Here is a 17,421-nt window from a genome sequence, read left to right on the forward strand (position 1 = left end):
GTTTATTGTGCCTGCTGAGCGTCGATGAGCTTTATGGTCTTTCCAAGCAGTGCAATGTGGGAATTTGCTTTTTCTGTAGGAGAAATAACTACCCACTGAAAGAAACTTTGGCCCAAACTTAAGAGGGAGGTGAAGTTTAAAGTGGGTACTTGGGAATGGATGTTACTCTCCCCAGTTCTTTCTTCCTCTCTATTTGACCTTATAAAAGTGGCAATATGTTCACAAGAGCTCGAGGAGTGAAAAGTGTGTGCCCTGCCCGAGTCTGTGCTGCATGAGTGAGTGGGTAAGGGGGTGGGGGCTTGCAGATACTGTTTATTCAGCGGGGTAAGGGCTTTTTAACGTATAACTGCTTGGACTTATTGTTTATTCAGAATTACTTGCATTTGTGAAGCACCATGAACGTGGAAAAATGTCCCAAGGTGCTTCACAGAGGTGTGATGAGGTACAAATGTAGGCAGAGTCAAAGAAGGGGATATTAGGATTGGATGATCAAAGACTTGGTCAAAGAGGTGGGTTTTCAGGAGATTCTTAAAGGAGAAGGGAGAGGTAGACCCAAGGTGATCAAGCAATATGTGTTAGACTTTAAGGTGAGTTATATCACGGTGCCCAGAATGCATAATTGCTTCTATTGTTCTGGCCAATCTGCCATTAACACCTCACATAGAAACCGCCTTCATTTTATTTTAATTGTCGGGCTGAGTCCGAGGTCAGCCTGACAATGGTGCCCATTGGTTCGGCTGGGCCGGCAACAGGCAGCCCGGCACCCTCCAAAACCCTCCCTGGTGGTCCAGTCGGCCTAACTTCATGCAGAGTTCGCAGCGATGCTCCCCTTTAAATGAAGGGGAAGGACGTTGTGATGCGGCAGCACGATACGGCATGCCTGCATCAAGCTGATGACTCATTGGGGCAGCCGACTCGACCGAAGGGCACTTCCGCCCCTCAACACCGCCCCGATCGGAAGTGCACAACAAAGAGCTGAATATCGGGGTAAGATCCGCCCCATGGATTGGGGCGGAGAGAAAACATCAACATTGGTAAGTGTGCTTACTTTCCGGTCGGGGGGCAATTTCGGCCCCATTGTTATTCCCTTGCCTTGTTAGCCCTCCCCAAATGCGTTACCTCACACTTCTCCGGATTGAATTCCATTTGCCACTGTTCTGTCCTTGTGAGTTGTAAATCTCTATGGTACTGTGTGGCAAGCCTGGGAACTAAATATTTCTACCTTTTAAATTATCAGCAGAGGTAGATAAGGTAAATAGGGAGGCGGGGTGGCCTTATCAATTAAAGACATGACTATAGTTATATCAAATATTTTTTTATTGACAGTGATGCTAGGACAATGTCAGACCAGGTTGCGTCGCACAATAATCAGCTGTTAGGATATTTGGAGTACATTATAGACCATCAAATAGTGGGAAAAAATTTGAAAATAAGATTTCTACACAATTTAGCAAGCTTTGCAGTAGTAATGGAATAGTAATAATGGACGACTTTAACTAACCTAAGGTAGACTGGAATAAATGTTTGTGATCAAAATGGTGAGAGGTTTCTAAAATGTACCTGAAGCTGCTTAAATATGTTACATATCTAATAAAGAATGATGCAGTACTTGATCTAATTCTTGAGCATTGAAATACAACATACTGCACCACCTTAGTTTTCACTTTTTGGGTTTCACATTGCTCTTACTGCCATACTTTATCCATGTCCAGGAAGATGAGACAATAGAACCACAGAAGCTTGCAACACAGAAGGAGGCAACTTGACCCACTGGGGCCATGTTTCCTGGCCCCTCTATCCTGGCGCTGGACACATGAAGTACACTGTCTGTCGAGGCTCGAGCTGCACACGATTTTAGTGGACCGGATCAGTCACCCCTCCCTGCAATACGGCCTGCTCCCTAGCATGACCTTTTATTGGGAATCAGGAACGCAAAGAGGAGATAGCCTATCAGCCAGCCTTAGGGTCTTCTGACAGCTATGCCTCAGAAATGTCTTCCAAATTCAAAAAAAGAGCCCACTTACATTTGGGAGCCAGTCTTTGGCTTGCTGCCATGCCTCCTCAGACTTGTATCCAAGAAGAAACTCAGTGCAAGCTCTACCATCAACTTTGTGGGCCACTCCTCAACCACAAGAACAGGAAATTGAATACTGCACAATCTAGGAAGAGTCTTTTAACAACTGCTCAGGATAACAAGGAAAAGATTATCTGATAGCTCTAGCCTCCGTCCCGTTTTAGCAATCCTGCTATCGCTAATTATTTGCGCTTTGTTATCTTCCTTAGCTAAAATACATTATTCATCGGCCTTCCTCCTTCAAGACTCACTGCATTCTCTTTTATTATTCTTCATTCTTTTTAGCATTTTAAAATTGTGGAGCTAATTACATTCCTTGTGCTCTCCCTAGTACAATCTTCAAGCATTTAAAACCTAAGCTTCATGTAACCTAATCACTCTATTCTAATTTACCTCATAATTTCTTTTCAACCTTGACGGTAACCCACACTATAATCCCCTGTCCTTGACATAGGTTTCTCAATTTTGAAAAACTATTACTGCTGTGATTACCAACAAAATGTTTCCTTGTACAGAGCAGAACCAATCTTACAATTTTCCTCTCTCTGCAGCAATAGATTTTTTTTTAATGTATCCGTTCACGGGATGCAGGCATCGCTGGCAAGGCCAGCATTAATTACCCTCGAGAAGGTGGTGGTGAGTTGCCTTAACATAATAAGAACATAAGAAATAGGAGCAGGAGTAGGCCATTTGACCCCTTGAGCCTGCTCCGCCATTCAATAAGATCATGACCGATCTGATCCTGGCCTCAACTCCACTTCCCCACCCGCTCCCCATAACCCTTGACTCCCTTATCATTCAAACTGGAGTTTAGAAGGATGAGAGGGGATTTCAAAGAAACATATAAAATTCTGACGGGACTGGACAGGTTAGATGCGGGAAGAATGTTCCCGATGTTGGGGAAGTCCAGAACCAGGGGGTAAAGTCTAAGGATAACGGGGTAAGCCATTTAGGACTGAGATGAGGAGAAATTTCTTCACTCAGAGAGTTGTTAACCTGTGGAATTACCTACTGCAGAGAGTTGTTGATGCCAGTTCATTGGATATATTCAAGAGGGAGTTAGATATGGCCCTTACGGCTAAAGGGATCAAAGGGTATGGAGAGAAAGCTGGAAAGTGGTACTGAGGTGAATGATCAGCCATGATCTTATTGAATAGTGGTGCAGGCTCGTAGGACCAAATGGCCTACTCCTGCACCTATTTTCTATGTTTCTATGTAAAAATCTGTCTATCTCCACCTTAAATACATTTAATGACCCAGCCTCCACAGCTCGCTATGGTGGAGAATTCCAAAGATTAACGACCCTCGAAGAAATTCTTCCTCATTTCTGTTTTAAATGGGCAACCCCTTATTCTGAAACTGTGCCCCCTAGTTCTAGATTTCCCCGAGGGGAAACATCCTCTCTGCATCTACCCTGTCAAGCCCCCTCAGAATCTTATACGTTTCAATAAGATCACCTCTCATTCTTCTAAACTTCAAGGAGTATAGGCCCAACCTTTCTTCATAGGACAACCCCTTCATCTCAGGAATCAACCTCATGAAGCTTCTCTGAACTGCCTCCAATGCAAGTATACCTTTCCTTAAATAAGCAGACCAAAACTGTACGCAGTACTCCAGGTGTAGTCTTACCAATGCCCTGCACAGTTGGAGCAGGACTTCCCTACTTTTATACTCCATCCCCATTACAATAAAGGCCAGCATTCCATTTGTCTTCCTGATTACTTGCTATACCTGCATGCTAACCTTTTGCGTTTCATGCACAAGAACTCCCAGATCCCTCTGTACTAAAGCATTTTGTAATCACTCCCCATTTAAATAATATGTTTTTTTATTTATCCTACCAATGTGGATAACCTCACATTTTCCCATATTATAGTCCATCTGCCAAATTTTTTTGCCACTCACTGAGCCTATCTATATCGCTTTGTAGATTCTTTGCGTCATACTCACTTGTTTTCCCACCTATCTTTGTAACATCAGCAAATTTGGCTGTTATACTCGATCCCTTCATCCAAGTCATTAATATAAATTGTAAATAGTTGAGGCCCCAGCACTGATTCCTGTGGCACCCCACTAGTAAGTTTGCCAACCTGAAAATTACCCATTTATCCCGACTCTCTGTTTTCTGCTGGTTAGCCAATCCTCTATCCACGCTAATATATTACCCCCAACCCCGTGAGCTCTTGTGCAGTAACCTTTTGTGTGACCTTCTTCAACTGCTGCAGTCCTTGTGATGAAGGTGCTCCTGTGGATATCTGAACGGAATATATGGAATTAAGAACAGTAAAGTAAACGGGATATATGAAAATGTATAAGCCATGGAAGAATAGCTGGGAGAATGTCAGATTGCAAATAGTGCAACATCAGCTTAGCTAACAGTCTGTCTCAAGGTTTCAAGTCACTAATCCTGCCAATAATATATAATTGTAACATGAAATACATCTGCAGAATTGCAAGGTCTCAGTAAATAGTCACACCATTAGATTGAAACATTTGGAGGCAATACTTGAGCTTTCAAGAAGAACATCTCATATAGATTGACTAATGAGTGGCTGAGTTAGACTGTCAATCCATTTGTATTTTGTTATCTGATTTCAAAACTGTATAACTGTTAACGCTTTACGATGTAACTTCACCTATCCGTAGGGAGTGTGTACGCTCTATCCAGAGAGTATATCTTCTGTCTGATAGGTCTTACTGGCCGGTAATAAAGACTGCTTTGTTCAAAGCACAAGAGGTATTCGACTCAGTAATTTTACTGAACCAGATTGAAGTAAAAGAATCCAGGAATTAACATTTGGTGTCAGAAGTGGGATCTCAACGGACGACTGCCGAAAACTTGCGAATTAAGAGCCAGACTAGCCTTGGACGAGACGAGGGGAAAATGGCCACTGGAGTGAGTATGATTTCAATACTGCTCCAGTTTCCCCCGGTTTCAAAAGTCTGAGGAAAGTTTAGCCACTCGCTGGTTCTCAGGTAGTGTCTGAACGAGATCCAGGACAATCTGGTGAATACCTTTCAAACTTAGAATAGGGATAGAGATAGGGAAATTGTGCGATGACGCAAACCAAGCGGCGACTTGGAAAGGGAAAGATAGTTAGAGCTAGATAGGGATAGATGATCAATCATGGATCCAAAAAAAATTAATAGGAAAGAAAAGAGACTCTTGTGAATGTCTGTTTAAATGAGAAATGCTTCTGTGACTTTTACTGTAAAAAAAAGCCGGGGAGTTGTGGTTTGTTTTATCTCAAACAGAATGAAAGTTTGTTTTAACCCTTCGTAGTGTTGTCCTGTATGTGGGAAGTTTAAGAGTGTGAACCTTATTGAATTACGTATATTCGGATGATAAGTTGCGGAGCCAGGAAATGCCCAAAGGATAGATTTGTTAAAAAAGAAAAAATTACATGGTCCCGGTGGTTAAAAAAAAAAGAAAAACTTGTTGAAAACAAACATTCAGAGAAGGCACAGCAAAACAACTGAGATGGATTCAAAAGGATTTAAAAAAAAAATTATATTAAATAACACGACCTTGAGGCTGGAACAATTGAGATAACGAAAAGCAGTCCACAGCCTACGTGCCAGACTTCTCTCTAGTTATAAAAAAAAAGTAACGTACTAAATAGGTGCTGAAAGAAAAAAATGTTCTGAGATTTTAAATTATGAAAAATATAAAATCACTCCTGTCCAATTGGCAGAAAAAAAAACTCCATTAAATTAGGGCTTTCATTGACTGATTGAATTTAAACTGCGCAGTAACGTCAAAGGATAGGGAAATTTGGAGACTAAAATAAATTAATTGAGGCTCATAAGAAATCAAAATTAGAAAATTAGGCTCACAGGGAATAAAATGGGGATTTAAATAGAGGATAGGTGTTCAACTCAGGTACGACGTCGACCTTGTATATCACTTGGCCCGTCTAGGCTCTGATTGAATTTAAAAAAAAAACCCCGCAGCAACTCGGAAGGTAGGGCCGACGCGAACGCGCGGCCGAGAGAGAGAAGGGCCGAAGCGAACGCGCAGTGACGTAAACGCGCAGTGAAGCGAACGCGCAGTGACGTCAACGCGCGGTGACGTAAACGCGCAGTGACGCCGACGCGTAGTGACGCAGAGGCGCAGCAACGCGAATCGCGAAAGTCAGTGCTAATGGCAGTAAGTCTGTAAGTCTTAAAGTGTTTAGAGTTTTAAGTTTAGTATTAAGATCGCGCGGCTATGCGGACCGTGCGGTGATGCGGGTAATTTTGTAGATCGTGCGGCTATGCGGGTAATTTTGTAGATCGTGCGGCTATGCGGACCGTGCGGTGATGCGGGTAAGTGTTAGAAGTCTTTGTCTATTTTGTAGATCGCGCGGCTATGCGGACCGTGCGGCGATGCGGGTAAGTGTTTGAAGTAAAGTTAAAGTATCTTAACTCGCGCGGCGACGCGAGCCACGGGTCGACGCGGATTGCGCGGCGACGTGAACTGCGAGGCAACGCGGATTGCGGGGCGACGTGAACTGCGAGGCAACGCGGATTGCGGGGCGACGTGAACTGCGAGGCGACGTGGTAGTTTAGTATTAAGATCGTGCGGCGACGCGGACCGTGCGGTGATGCGGGTAAGTGTTAGATTTGGAGTTAGTTAAAGTCTGTGTTAGTTCTGTAAAGTCTGTGTCTATTTGTAAGTTTGTTTAAATTGCACGACGACACGAACGCGTAGCGACACAGTAATACGAGGGGCAGTGTGAAAATGGGAAATCAGTTAGATAAAACCACGGATGCGGGTAGTCCGCTACAAAAGTTATGTGAGGAATTCCCTGAAAGAGCTGAAGACTTTAGAAAATTATCAGGAGCCCTGAACAAATTATTAGGGGATGACCAGTGACACTAGAAGCGTAGAGGTAAAAAAAAAGCACAGGGATTAATTTGGAGAAGGGGACGAGGAAAAGGGGATAAAAAAATTTAATTGCAACCTGGCGACATTATTGTCAGAAATTAAAAGATGCATCACTTCTATCAAGTTGGCAAACAATGCTATTAAATTAGGACTTGCATTGACAGAGGGAACACATGTTAAAACTGTAGACGTCTTTAAAAAAAAAGAATGAATGTGCGCACGAGAAACTTGCTAAGAGATCCTCTGGGACCTCTGAGAAAGGTATTGATCAACTACAAGTTAAAATGGCTGGCTTTGTGTTAACCGAGGCTGATGATGAAATTGATGAGTGGCCACTGACTCAGCGCCCAACGGCGCCTCCCGCACCCCCTGGCCTCTTGCTCCAGTCCTCTTCCCAACACCCTCCACCTAACACTCCAGTAAAAAAAAGTTAGGAACAACCACATATCACCAAAGCAACAAACCCAAACTGACTCCTCATCCTCTGATAGCGATTCGGATCCCCAGTTTACAAGCAATACAGCCGAAAGGACCAGATCTCACACTCGAAAGGGCAGAACTATATCTCAACATCACAAACAGTCCCGTAAATCTTCTAGTCAACCTACCAGTCCAAGTTGTGAAAGACATAGCAAACACCCCCGCCGATCGAGACGCAGAACTGTCAAGCAGTCAGACAGCTCTGAAACATCCTCCGGCCTGGAAATGATTTCCAAGATCCCAAAGTCCCGACACCAATTCCCTGTCAGACCAATGCCAAACCCTGATGCACAACAAGCTGCAGACCACCTCTCTATAGATGTCTGTGATCTTCAAACAACTATTTGATTGCTCACGCTATCCGGACAGATGGAAAGGGCAGTTAAATATTATTGGCAGAAAAAGAAAGGGGAGGGGGGAGGTGCGCCCCCAACCCGGGTCAAGACTGAATACGTGACTAGAAAGGAAGAGCCATCTCGGGAGGAAGGATCAATAGAACCGCAGTGTTGCATACAGGATTGGATGGATAAGCAAGGATACGGTTATACTAAACAACCAAACGGCCCGAGCCCTGCTAATAAACCTCCCTATTGTCCCCGGCATGGTATGGGAAGAGGCCGGGACTGGGTAAGAGGAATTGACTGTTTTAATTGTGGGCAGGAAGGACATTGGAATAAAAATTGCCCCTACCATCAGCATGGAAAAGGAAGAGGAGGAAGAGGAGGGGGGCAAGGGGGGAGAGGAAGATCTTACACTAACTTCTCCCAGAACAACCCCTTTGGTCAATTGTCCCCCGATTGACTACGCAGCTTGATTGTGCAGGGATCCTCCCCGGACGACGAACCCATTCTGAATGAGTGGCAACCCTTTTTGATAGATACGGGAGCCTTCATGTCTTCTGTACAATCAAAGCTTAAACTCCCTGCTTCTACTGAAACACAGGAACTTTCAGGATTCCTGGGACAAATCTCGACATTCCCAGTGTCAGAACCGGTTAAAATGGGTTACCAAGAAGAATCGGTGGAACATCGAGTTGTTATCACAACCAATCTGGACTGTAACTTGATGGCTAGAGACCTCCTTTGCAAATTCCAGTTGCATTTGGAGTGTGGAGATAACGGGATTATTGTAAAACAGGAAACCCTTAAGCGGCAGTATTATACCACTAGAACCCCTCAGTGGTGGTCTCTGGACCTGCCGCAGGCACCCTGTCACGTGACCCTAGCATACGATCCCAGTGGAAAGAATCAGGTCCTGCAGAACTTTTATCAGGATCACGAAGGGGAAGTGAAGGGAATTCTATTTAGGGCTAGAGTGACTGGACTGGAAAGAGAGGCAGATTTTGTGGAAGTGGATAAGAATCTGTGGAAACAGCCCCTAACAATGGCACCGCATATTGCTCGTGAAGTATTAGCCCCTCACCATGCTAAAGATTTGGGAGTTATGGTACACAAGGCCATAGATGAGGCTGACCCTACCAGCCGGGATGTGCAAATCGTAAAACATGGCCGAACAGTCCAATTTAATGGGGACCCCGAGAAAGTATTAACAACTCTATGGCATCATACTGGCTCGGACATACCTGACTATGTGGATCCTCATGTGTGGGCAGAGGACCCCTCCCAAGTGGGTTATACTCCCATTAATTGAGATCCCAGTGCAGGGCAATGTGGACTGGCCCTCTATCCGACAGAACCCACTGAAATCACAGGCAATCCTAAACTGACTTTTCGGCACTGTACTGCAATTAATCCGGCCTGTTTTCTTACTGAGCCACCCCAAGATGAGGAAGAACCCAGTCATGATTGCTTATCTTTAATTTAAGAGGCCACATCAGTCAGGGAAGATTTAGTTGATGTACCAATGGAAGATCCAGACTGTATTCTTACTGAGCCAACCAAAGATGAGGAAGAACCCAGTCATGATTGTTTATGTATGTTGACGGAAGTACTTCTATTAATCCAGAAGATACACGAATCTCAGGATACGCCATAGTAAACCAGGAGAATCAGGTCTTGGAATCTGCCACTTTGAAACCGCCTATTCTGCTCAACAAGCTGAACTATTCGCCCTCACCCAAGCCTGTATCTTGGCCAAAGATCTCAAAGTCAATATCTATACCGACTCTAGGTATGCCTTTGGGGTGGCGCATGATTTCGGACAATTATGGAAAAATAGGGGATTCCTAACCTCACAGGGGAATGAGATATCTCATAAACAGTTAGTATCTGATTTGTTGCAAGCCCTCATGTTCCCCAAACGCATTGCCATTGTACCAAGAGGCCAAACAGGCCTCTCGTGACCAACAGATGGTAGTGCCCAAAATTATGAGTCAGATTAAAAATCCTGCAAAGGATAAGTTAGCCTCGGAAAAACCAATGCCAACCATCCAAGATGTTATAAAAGCACAGGGGGACGCTCCTGAAAAAGATAAACTGTTGTGGAAATATTATGCATGTACTTATGACAATGTTTCTAAACTCTGGACCACTCCCGCGGAACAGACTTGCATGTCTGACGAGTTGGCTTCATGGGTTATAGAATGTCTGCATTTTGCTACTCATTGTGGAGCAAGGGCAACAAGAGATACACTTTTGGCTACTTGGTGGCACCCTAAACTCCAGGCGCTCACCCAGAACATCAGTAGTCGTTGCCTGGTTGGCCAGCAACATAATCCAGGGAAGGGAGTCCCCTGTGATTGGGGTAAAACGCCCCTACCCGAAGGTCCCTTTGAGACATTTTAGTTGAACTACATTGAGTTGCAAAAAGTTCAGTGTTACAGATATGTGTTAGTAATAGTAGATGTGTTTAGCAGATGGATTGAAGCCTACCCTAACCTGGACAATAAGACTCAGACTGTTGTTAAGGTGTTAATGAGGGAAATTGTTCCTAGATATGAGATCTCAGCTAGACTGATGACCACCTATGTTCTTTCTCTGACTCAGGCTCTGCGACTAGTTCACAACCAGGTTCAAGATGCTCACCTCGACCTCCCAGTTTTACCCGAATTGTCCCTCGTGGCACCAGGGAAGTATGGATTCGGAAGGGATTAGAGCCACAATGGGAGGGGCCTTTTTAGGTGTCACTCACTACCCCCACTGCAGCCAAGGTTGAGGGGAAAAATGCCTGGGTTCACCTGCACCACTGCAAGCTCATCACCATTTAAACAAATTTTGCTGGTTAGTCTAATTCCTGTTTCTGTTCCAGATCTCCTCCTCCCTATAGCTGAACAAGGCAGTTGAAGGAGGATCAGTTTGACCAAATACACTGACGGAGACCTGAAGGGAAACGTGAAAACAGAACTCTTTTTATCAGCTAAATAATTGGACTATTTATAAGATGAGATTGTGTCTGTATGCTACTGTCTGCATAATAGTGTTGATATGACAGTTTTGGTGCACGGGAAGGAAGACAAAGGCGAGAGCTCCATGTAAACACCTTTTTGTATATGTCTTACGTTTATGCGGAAAAAGGGCACTTCACTAGATGCTGGGTGTGTTCACATATCCCTATACATTCCAAAGGGGGAATTCCTTTGCGCACCGTTCCCCTGACCCTAACTGAGACTGTTAGATGGATTCAAAGAAACGATATTGGAACAGGTAGCTAACCGCACTGCTGAGGCTCTGGAGGGCATCACAGCTGAAATGGTAGCGATAAGGACCGTAGCATTAGAAAATGGCCCTCGATTACCTGTTAGCTGAGAAAGGGGGAACGTGTGCCCTGATAGGATCTGAATGTTGCACTTACATTCCTGATAGTTCAGAAAACATAACCCACCTTGCCGATCACATAAGGAGGGAGGTGAAAAAGTTATCCACACCAGCAAAAGAACTTAGCAGGTTTGATTGGTTTCTGGGTGGATCTTGGAGATCCTATCTAATACATGGGGCAATTGTTCTCATCATAATAATTACCTGCTGTTTGATTGTTGGTTGCCTTAACCTCTGCTGTAAAGCAATGACAAGGTTAGCAGACCCTCTTGTGGTCAAGGGTTCCCGGGTTATGATCCAACAAACTAGAGAACTACTCAACAATGCAATACTCATAGAATGATCCTAAATGTTATCATAGAATGATAAAAGGGGGGATGTGGATATCTGAACGGAATATATGGAATTAAGAACAGTAAAGTAAACGGGATATATGAAAATGTATAAGCCATGGAAGAATAGCTGGGAGAATGTCAGATTGCAAATAGTGCAACATCAGCTTAGCTAACAGTCTGTCTCAAGGTTTCAAGTCACTAATCCTGCCAATAATATATAATTGTAACATGAAATACATCTGCAGAATTGCAAGGTCTCAGTAAATAGTCACACCATTAGATTGAAACATTTGGAGGCAATACTTGAGCTTTCAAGAAGAACATCTCATATAGATTGACTAATGAGTGGCTGAGTTAGACTGTCAATCCATTTGTATTTTGTTATCTGATTTCAAAACTGTATAACTGTTAACGCTTTACGATGTAACTTCACCTATCCGTAGGGAGTGTGTACGCTCTATCCAGAGAGTATATCTTCTGTCTGATAGGTCTTACTGGCCGGTAATAAAGACTGCTTTGTTCAAAGCACAAGAGGTATTCGACTCAGTAATTTTACTGAACCAGATTGAAGTAAAAGAATCCAGGAATTAACACTCCCACACAGTGCTGACTTTGTTGTAGCGGTTTGGTACAATTGAGTGGCTTGCTGGGCCATTTCAGAGGGTAGTTAAGAGTCAACCACATTGCTGTGGGTCTGGAGTTACATATAGGCCAGACCGGGTAAGGACAGCAGATTTCTGAAGGACATTAGTGAATTAGTTGTGTTTTTCTGCCAATCGGTAGTTTCATGCCCACCATTACTGATACTAGCTTTTTAATTCCAAATTTATTTAATTGAATTTAAATTCCGCAGCTGCCATGGTGGAATTTGAACTCTGGATTATTAATCCAGACCTCTGAATTACTAGTCCAGTAACATAATCACAGATGAATGAAATGGAAAATATGATCTTGTTTTCAATTAGTTGTCAGACAGGGTTAATGGGTACCTTATTTGCAAGACTTGAACCCACAGCGGTCCTAGGAGAAAAAGAACATAATGATGGTAAATATATTGTTCAATTAAATCAAAAGTATGTCAATGCATATTTGACTAAATCCTTACTTTGATGCTAATATTGTTGTACAATGTGGATTTTCAAAATTTCAATTTTGATATCCTGCTCCCAAAATAAAATAAGCAGCAAATGTATGTGTTCTAGTTTAATTTTAGTTTGTTAAAAATTTAACAAATTTACTTTTTAGGAATGTGGAGTTTTGATCGAATATACTGATCCTTTTTTTCATGTAGAACTCTGGATTAGCATACAGCTGAGGTGATTGTAAGTAATCAACATTAAAAGTGAGTGCATTCTTGAAAGGTGTTGACTAACTCGTGTTATCTTGTAGACCTGGTAAAGTCTTGAAACATTTTCTACAATTGTACTGTTGTGCATATGGTAGTGGAGTTGGCACGAACGATCATTGCTGCTGCGCTGTTCTCCTTGCTCACACTGTTGCAAAGTTCCAAGTGTGGACTCCCTTGTCTGGCTATCTTGTTACACTTACACCACCTCTCGTTCATTCTAAACTTTCACCCATCTTCCTTTCAAGCACACTGTTGAAAATTTTCAATTTTGGTTTGCCATTTTAAGTTGCCGCAAGCCTTTAAATCCTACAGCAACGCACAAATTGCTACCCCACAGTGGCAACCTCCCAGTGAGCAGCATTCCTCACACCTCAGCCTCGTGCGTTCAGCAGGCACATATCCTGCTCTGTCACTTTTCCAATAAATGCAATGCATTTTCTTAAAGACACTCGAGTTGTCCCATAGATGGCATCCTAGGGTCACCAACTAATTGGTTTTGAACCAGACAGTTGTGCTTTGAATGGTGGCATCCAATAATAAGGATAACAGACGGTTTATAACCCTAACCACTGGTTCCAATCCGAACCCCTCAGCCTGACTGTAATCAGTAGCCACCAACCCGAGCCTGAAATCGCAGTGCCAATAGCCATTGTGACGCCATCGACAGCGCGTTGTCAATGAGCAGGAGACGGTTGGGAATCCAGCTCGAGCAGGTCACCGAGCTCAAACATTAATCGTTCTCTTTGCACAGCCGCTACCGGACTTGCTGAGTGCTTTCAGCATTTTCTGTTGCTGTTTCAGAAGGATCCATGCCAGAACCGTCGGGTGCGCGGCCCAGAATTGTAGTGGGGCTGCAGGCAGAGCGCGGGCGATTCAGACCGTTGAACTGACAGTTGGCGGGCAGCCGGTAAGGGGCAGCACGGGCTCAGTGTGAGGAGCATTAAAGGTGCCGGTAAAGCGCGGTCTCGGTGGGTGATCGGCCTGAGCCCGCTCGGTGACGTTAATTGGGGGGAGTTATCCAAAGAAAACGGGACTAAAACTCACTCACTTGCCGCTGCCGCTCACACCCATTAGGATAACGATCATCTCCACGGCCCCGCCGCACCGCGACGCTGGCGGCGCTCGATATCGCGAGATTTCCTGGTTATCTGGCTAGCTCAATGTGACAGCTCCTTGTTGAAGTCCAGTGCCAGAGACACCAGGCATTCTTCAGTACTTTACCTTGACGGTCTTTATTAATAAGTAAACCTTTACAGCAAGCGAGCAAGTTTTCCATTACAGGATGCATTAAATCCCAGCTCAAATAATAAACCTACATTCACAGTCGGGTTGAGATGAGTTTCTCTCCCTAATGTTTGAGTGCTGAGACCAATTGAACTGCCTCTATATTTACATCACGGGACTCAGCACAGAACAATAAAACACATATGTATATCGCAACTTTAATGTACAAGAGATCTCGAGATGCTTTACAAAGCAATACCATGGTAACACTGAGCCAAGATGGAAAGTTTAGAAGGGGCGATTGAAGGCTTAGGAAAAAGATGGGATTTGAGAAAGCTTTTAAAGGAGGGAATATACAAGAGGCCAGAGTTGTAAGACCGTAGGGTGTGTGAGGGAGAGTATATTTGAAGAAAGGTGGGCAGGAGCGAGACCATGCTGAGATCTCAAGATGAGAACCGTGTTTTAAATTTAATGTGTTGGGGGAAGCCAATGTCGGTCCTCAAAGTCAAGTGTGATAGATAAGTGGGGCTTAGTGTGTGGATATCTGAACGGAATATATGGAATTAAGGACAGTAAAGTAAACGGGATATATGAAAATGTATAAGCCATGGAAGAATAGCTGGGAGAATGTCAGATTGCAAATAGTGCAACATCAGCATAGCTAACAGTCTTTCCCAAGGTTTCAAGTCACTAATCCTGCCAATAACATCTCATTGTAACATGAAATGAATATATGGATAAATCTGCAGAATTGCAAGGTCTCAGTTAGTAGTCACACCACTAGATTGAAACATTCAGAGGCAATGCTTGAGCTTTCGTAAAAACATCTCATATAGATTGACTAATGAGTGGCTGAGTTAGAATGTCAATCTAATTGTATTTTGTTATCTGATTTCAAAACTGTATAACTGTTGACGCTTTACGATGTAACTTCACCTATCCGTAGGGAGTGTGTACGCTCTATCCAGAGGGTATATCTTCTGTCTGATAGGTCTTGCCGGCCGGTAAAAATAAAGACTGCTTTGTTCAAAGCACAAGAGGTATTCGACTCAGTAATTTTACTGAACCAGATTGAGAGAAAAGAATCTACATTTACACTTGGTGTCAGAAGTGGGATCTCAACGGACGACTGCTGAAAACTTGCGAATTAAGAGCCAGACTAGCCTTGGACGAGACGAGGGGAAAGTGGCCACTGGAGTGAGTATGATTTCAATACTGCTCCAGTTTCCCCCGGTTTCAAAAGTCTGAGGAAAGTTTAGCCACTCGCTGGTTCTCAGGTAGTGTCTGAACGAGATCCAGGACAATCTGGTGAATACCTTTCAAACTTAGAATAGGGATAGAGATAGGGAAATTGCGCGATGACGCAAACCAAGCGGCGACTTGGAAAGATAGTTAGAGCTAGATAGGGATGGATGATCAATCATGGATCCAAAAATTAATAGGAAAGAAAAGAGACTCTTGTGAATGTCTGTTTAAATGAGAAATGCTTCTGTGATTTTTACTGTAAAAAAAAAAGCCGGGGAGTTGTGGTTTGTTTTATCTCAAACAGAATGAAAGTTTGTTTTAACCTTTCGTAGTGTTGTCCTGTATGTGGGAAGTTTAAGAGTGTGAACCTTATTGAATTACGTATATTTGGATGATAAGTTACGGAGCCAGGAAATGCACAAAGGATAGGGTTGTTGAAAAAAAAAGAAAAAATTACATGGTCCCGGTGGTTAAAAAAAAAAGAAAAACTTGTTGAAAGAAAACATTCAGAGAAGGCACAGCAAAACAACTGAGATGGATTCAAAAAAAATATTATATTAAACGACCTTGAGGCTGGAACAATTGAGATAACGAAAAGCAGTCCACAGCCTACGTGCCAGACTTCTCTCTAGTTATGGAAAAGAAAAAAAAAAAGTAACGTACTAAATAGGTGCTGAAAAAAAATGTTCTGAGATTTTAAATTATGAGAAAAATTACAATAATCCCTGTCCAGTTGGCAGAAAAACTCCATTAAATTAGGGCTTTCAGGCACTGATTGAATTTAAACTGCGCAGTGACGCCAAAAGATAGGGAAATTAGGCTCATAAGAAATCAAATTTAGAAAATTAGGCTCACAGGGAATAAAATAAGGCTTATGGGGAATTAAATAGAGATAAGTGTTCAATTCAGGTACGACGTCGACCTTGTATATCACTTGGCCCGTCTAGGCTCTGATTGAATTTAAATCCCGCAACAACTCGGAAGGTAGGGCCGACGCGAACGCGCAGCGGCGCTGACGCGCAACGACGCGAGACGCGCAGCGGCGCGAGCGTGCGGCCGAGTGGAGGAAGGCAGACGCAGACGCACGGCAACGCGAACGCGTGGTGACGCGAGACGTGCGGCGGCGCGAGGGCGCGCGCGCAAGTAAACGTGGGCCGACGCGAACGCACAGCAACGCGAACCGCGAAAGTCAGTGCTGATTTCAGTAAGTCCGTTTATGTGTTGAGTTTGTCAAGCGTGTTTCGGTGGAATCGCGTGGAGACGCGAGCCGTGGGGAGACGCGGCTATGTGTTGAGTTTGTCAAGCGTGTTTCGGTGGAATCGCGTGGAGACGCGAGCCGTGGGGAGACGCGGCTGTGTGTTGAGTTTGTCAAGCGTGTTTTGGTGGAATCGCGTGGAGACGCGAGCCGTGGGGAGACGCGGCTGTGTGTTGAGTTTGTCAAGCGTGTTTCGGTGGAATCGCGTGGAGACGCGAGCCGCGGGGCGACGCGGCTGTGTGTTAGATTAGTAAAGTCTGTTTGTCAGTAAAGTCTGTTTTTAAGTAAAGTCTGTTTTTCAGTAAAGTCTGTTCGTTTTAAGTTTGTTTAAATCGCACGACTACGTGAACGTGTAACGACACCATGGGTAATCAATTGGATAAAACAACGGATGCGGATAGTCCGTTACAAAAGTTATGTGAAGAATTCCCTGAGAGAGCTGAAGACTTTAGAAAATTATCAGGAGCCCTGAACAAATTATTGGGAGATGATCAATGGCCTCTAGGTGGCACTAGAAGCATAGAGGTAGTAAAAAAAAAAGCACAGGGATTGTTAAAAAAATAATTAATTAAAAGATGCATCACTTATGTCAAGTTGGCAAACAAATGCTATTAAATTAGGACTTGCATTGACAGAGGGAACACATGTTAAAACTGTAGACGTCTTAAAAAAAAAAAGAATGTGCGCACGAGAAACTTACTAAGAGATCCTCTGGGACCTCTGAGAAAGGTATTGACCGACTACGTAGTAAAATGGCTGGCTTTGTGTTAACCGAGGCTGATGATGAAATTGATGAGTGGTCACTGACGCAGCGCCCAACGGCGCCTCCCGCACCCCCTGGCCCCTTGCTCCAGTCCTCTTCCCAACACCCTCCACC

General features: G+C 43.7%; 1 protein-coding gene across 3 annotated transcripts in view; it reads right to left on the bottom strand.

The window, feature by feature from the left end:
• The window catches only part of LOC139265453 (probable gluconokinase), a 52,331-nt gene extending 38,400 nt beyond the window's left edge, over positions 1–13,931 (bottom strand). For 2 of the 3 annotated variants that reach the window (XM_070882474.1, XM_070882465.1), the window contains exons 1-2: positions 13,869–13,931; positions 12,462–12,492 (exon numbers count right to left, since the gene is read on the bottom strand). In XM_070882474.1, the coding sequence (XP_070738575.1) occupies positions 12,462–12,492; positions 13,869–13,906 (69 nt within the window). In that variant the 5' untranslated portion in view covers positions 13,907–13,931. Of the gene's footprint in view, positions 1–12,461; positions 12,493–13,864 lie in introns of all 3 variants that reach the window. The other variant, XM_070882482.1, reaches the window with a different exon arrangement.
• Positions 13,932–17,421: the final 3,490 nt, after the last annotated feature.

This window comes from Pristiophorus japonicus, chromosome 1, assembly GCF_044704955.1.
Source record: "Pristiophorus japonicus isolate sPriJap1 chromosome 1, sPriJap1.hap1, whole genome shotgun sequence".
Taxonomy (NCBI): Eukaryota; Metazoa; Chordata; class Chondrichthyes; family Pristiophoridae; genus Pristiophorus; species Pristiophorus japonicus.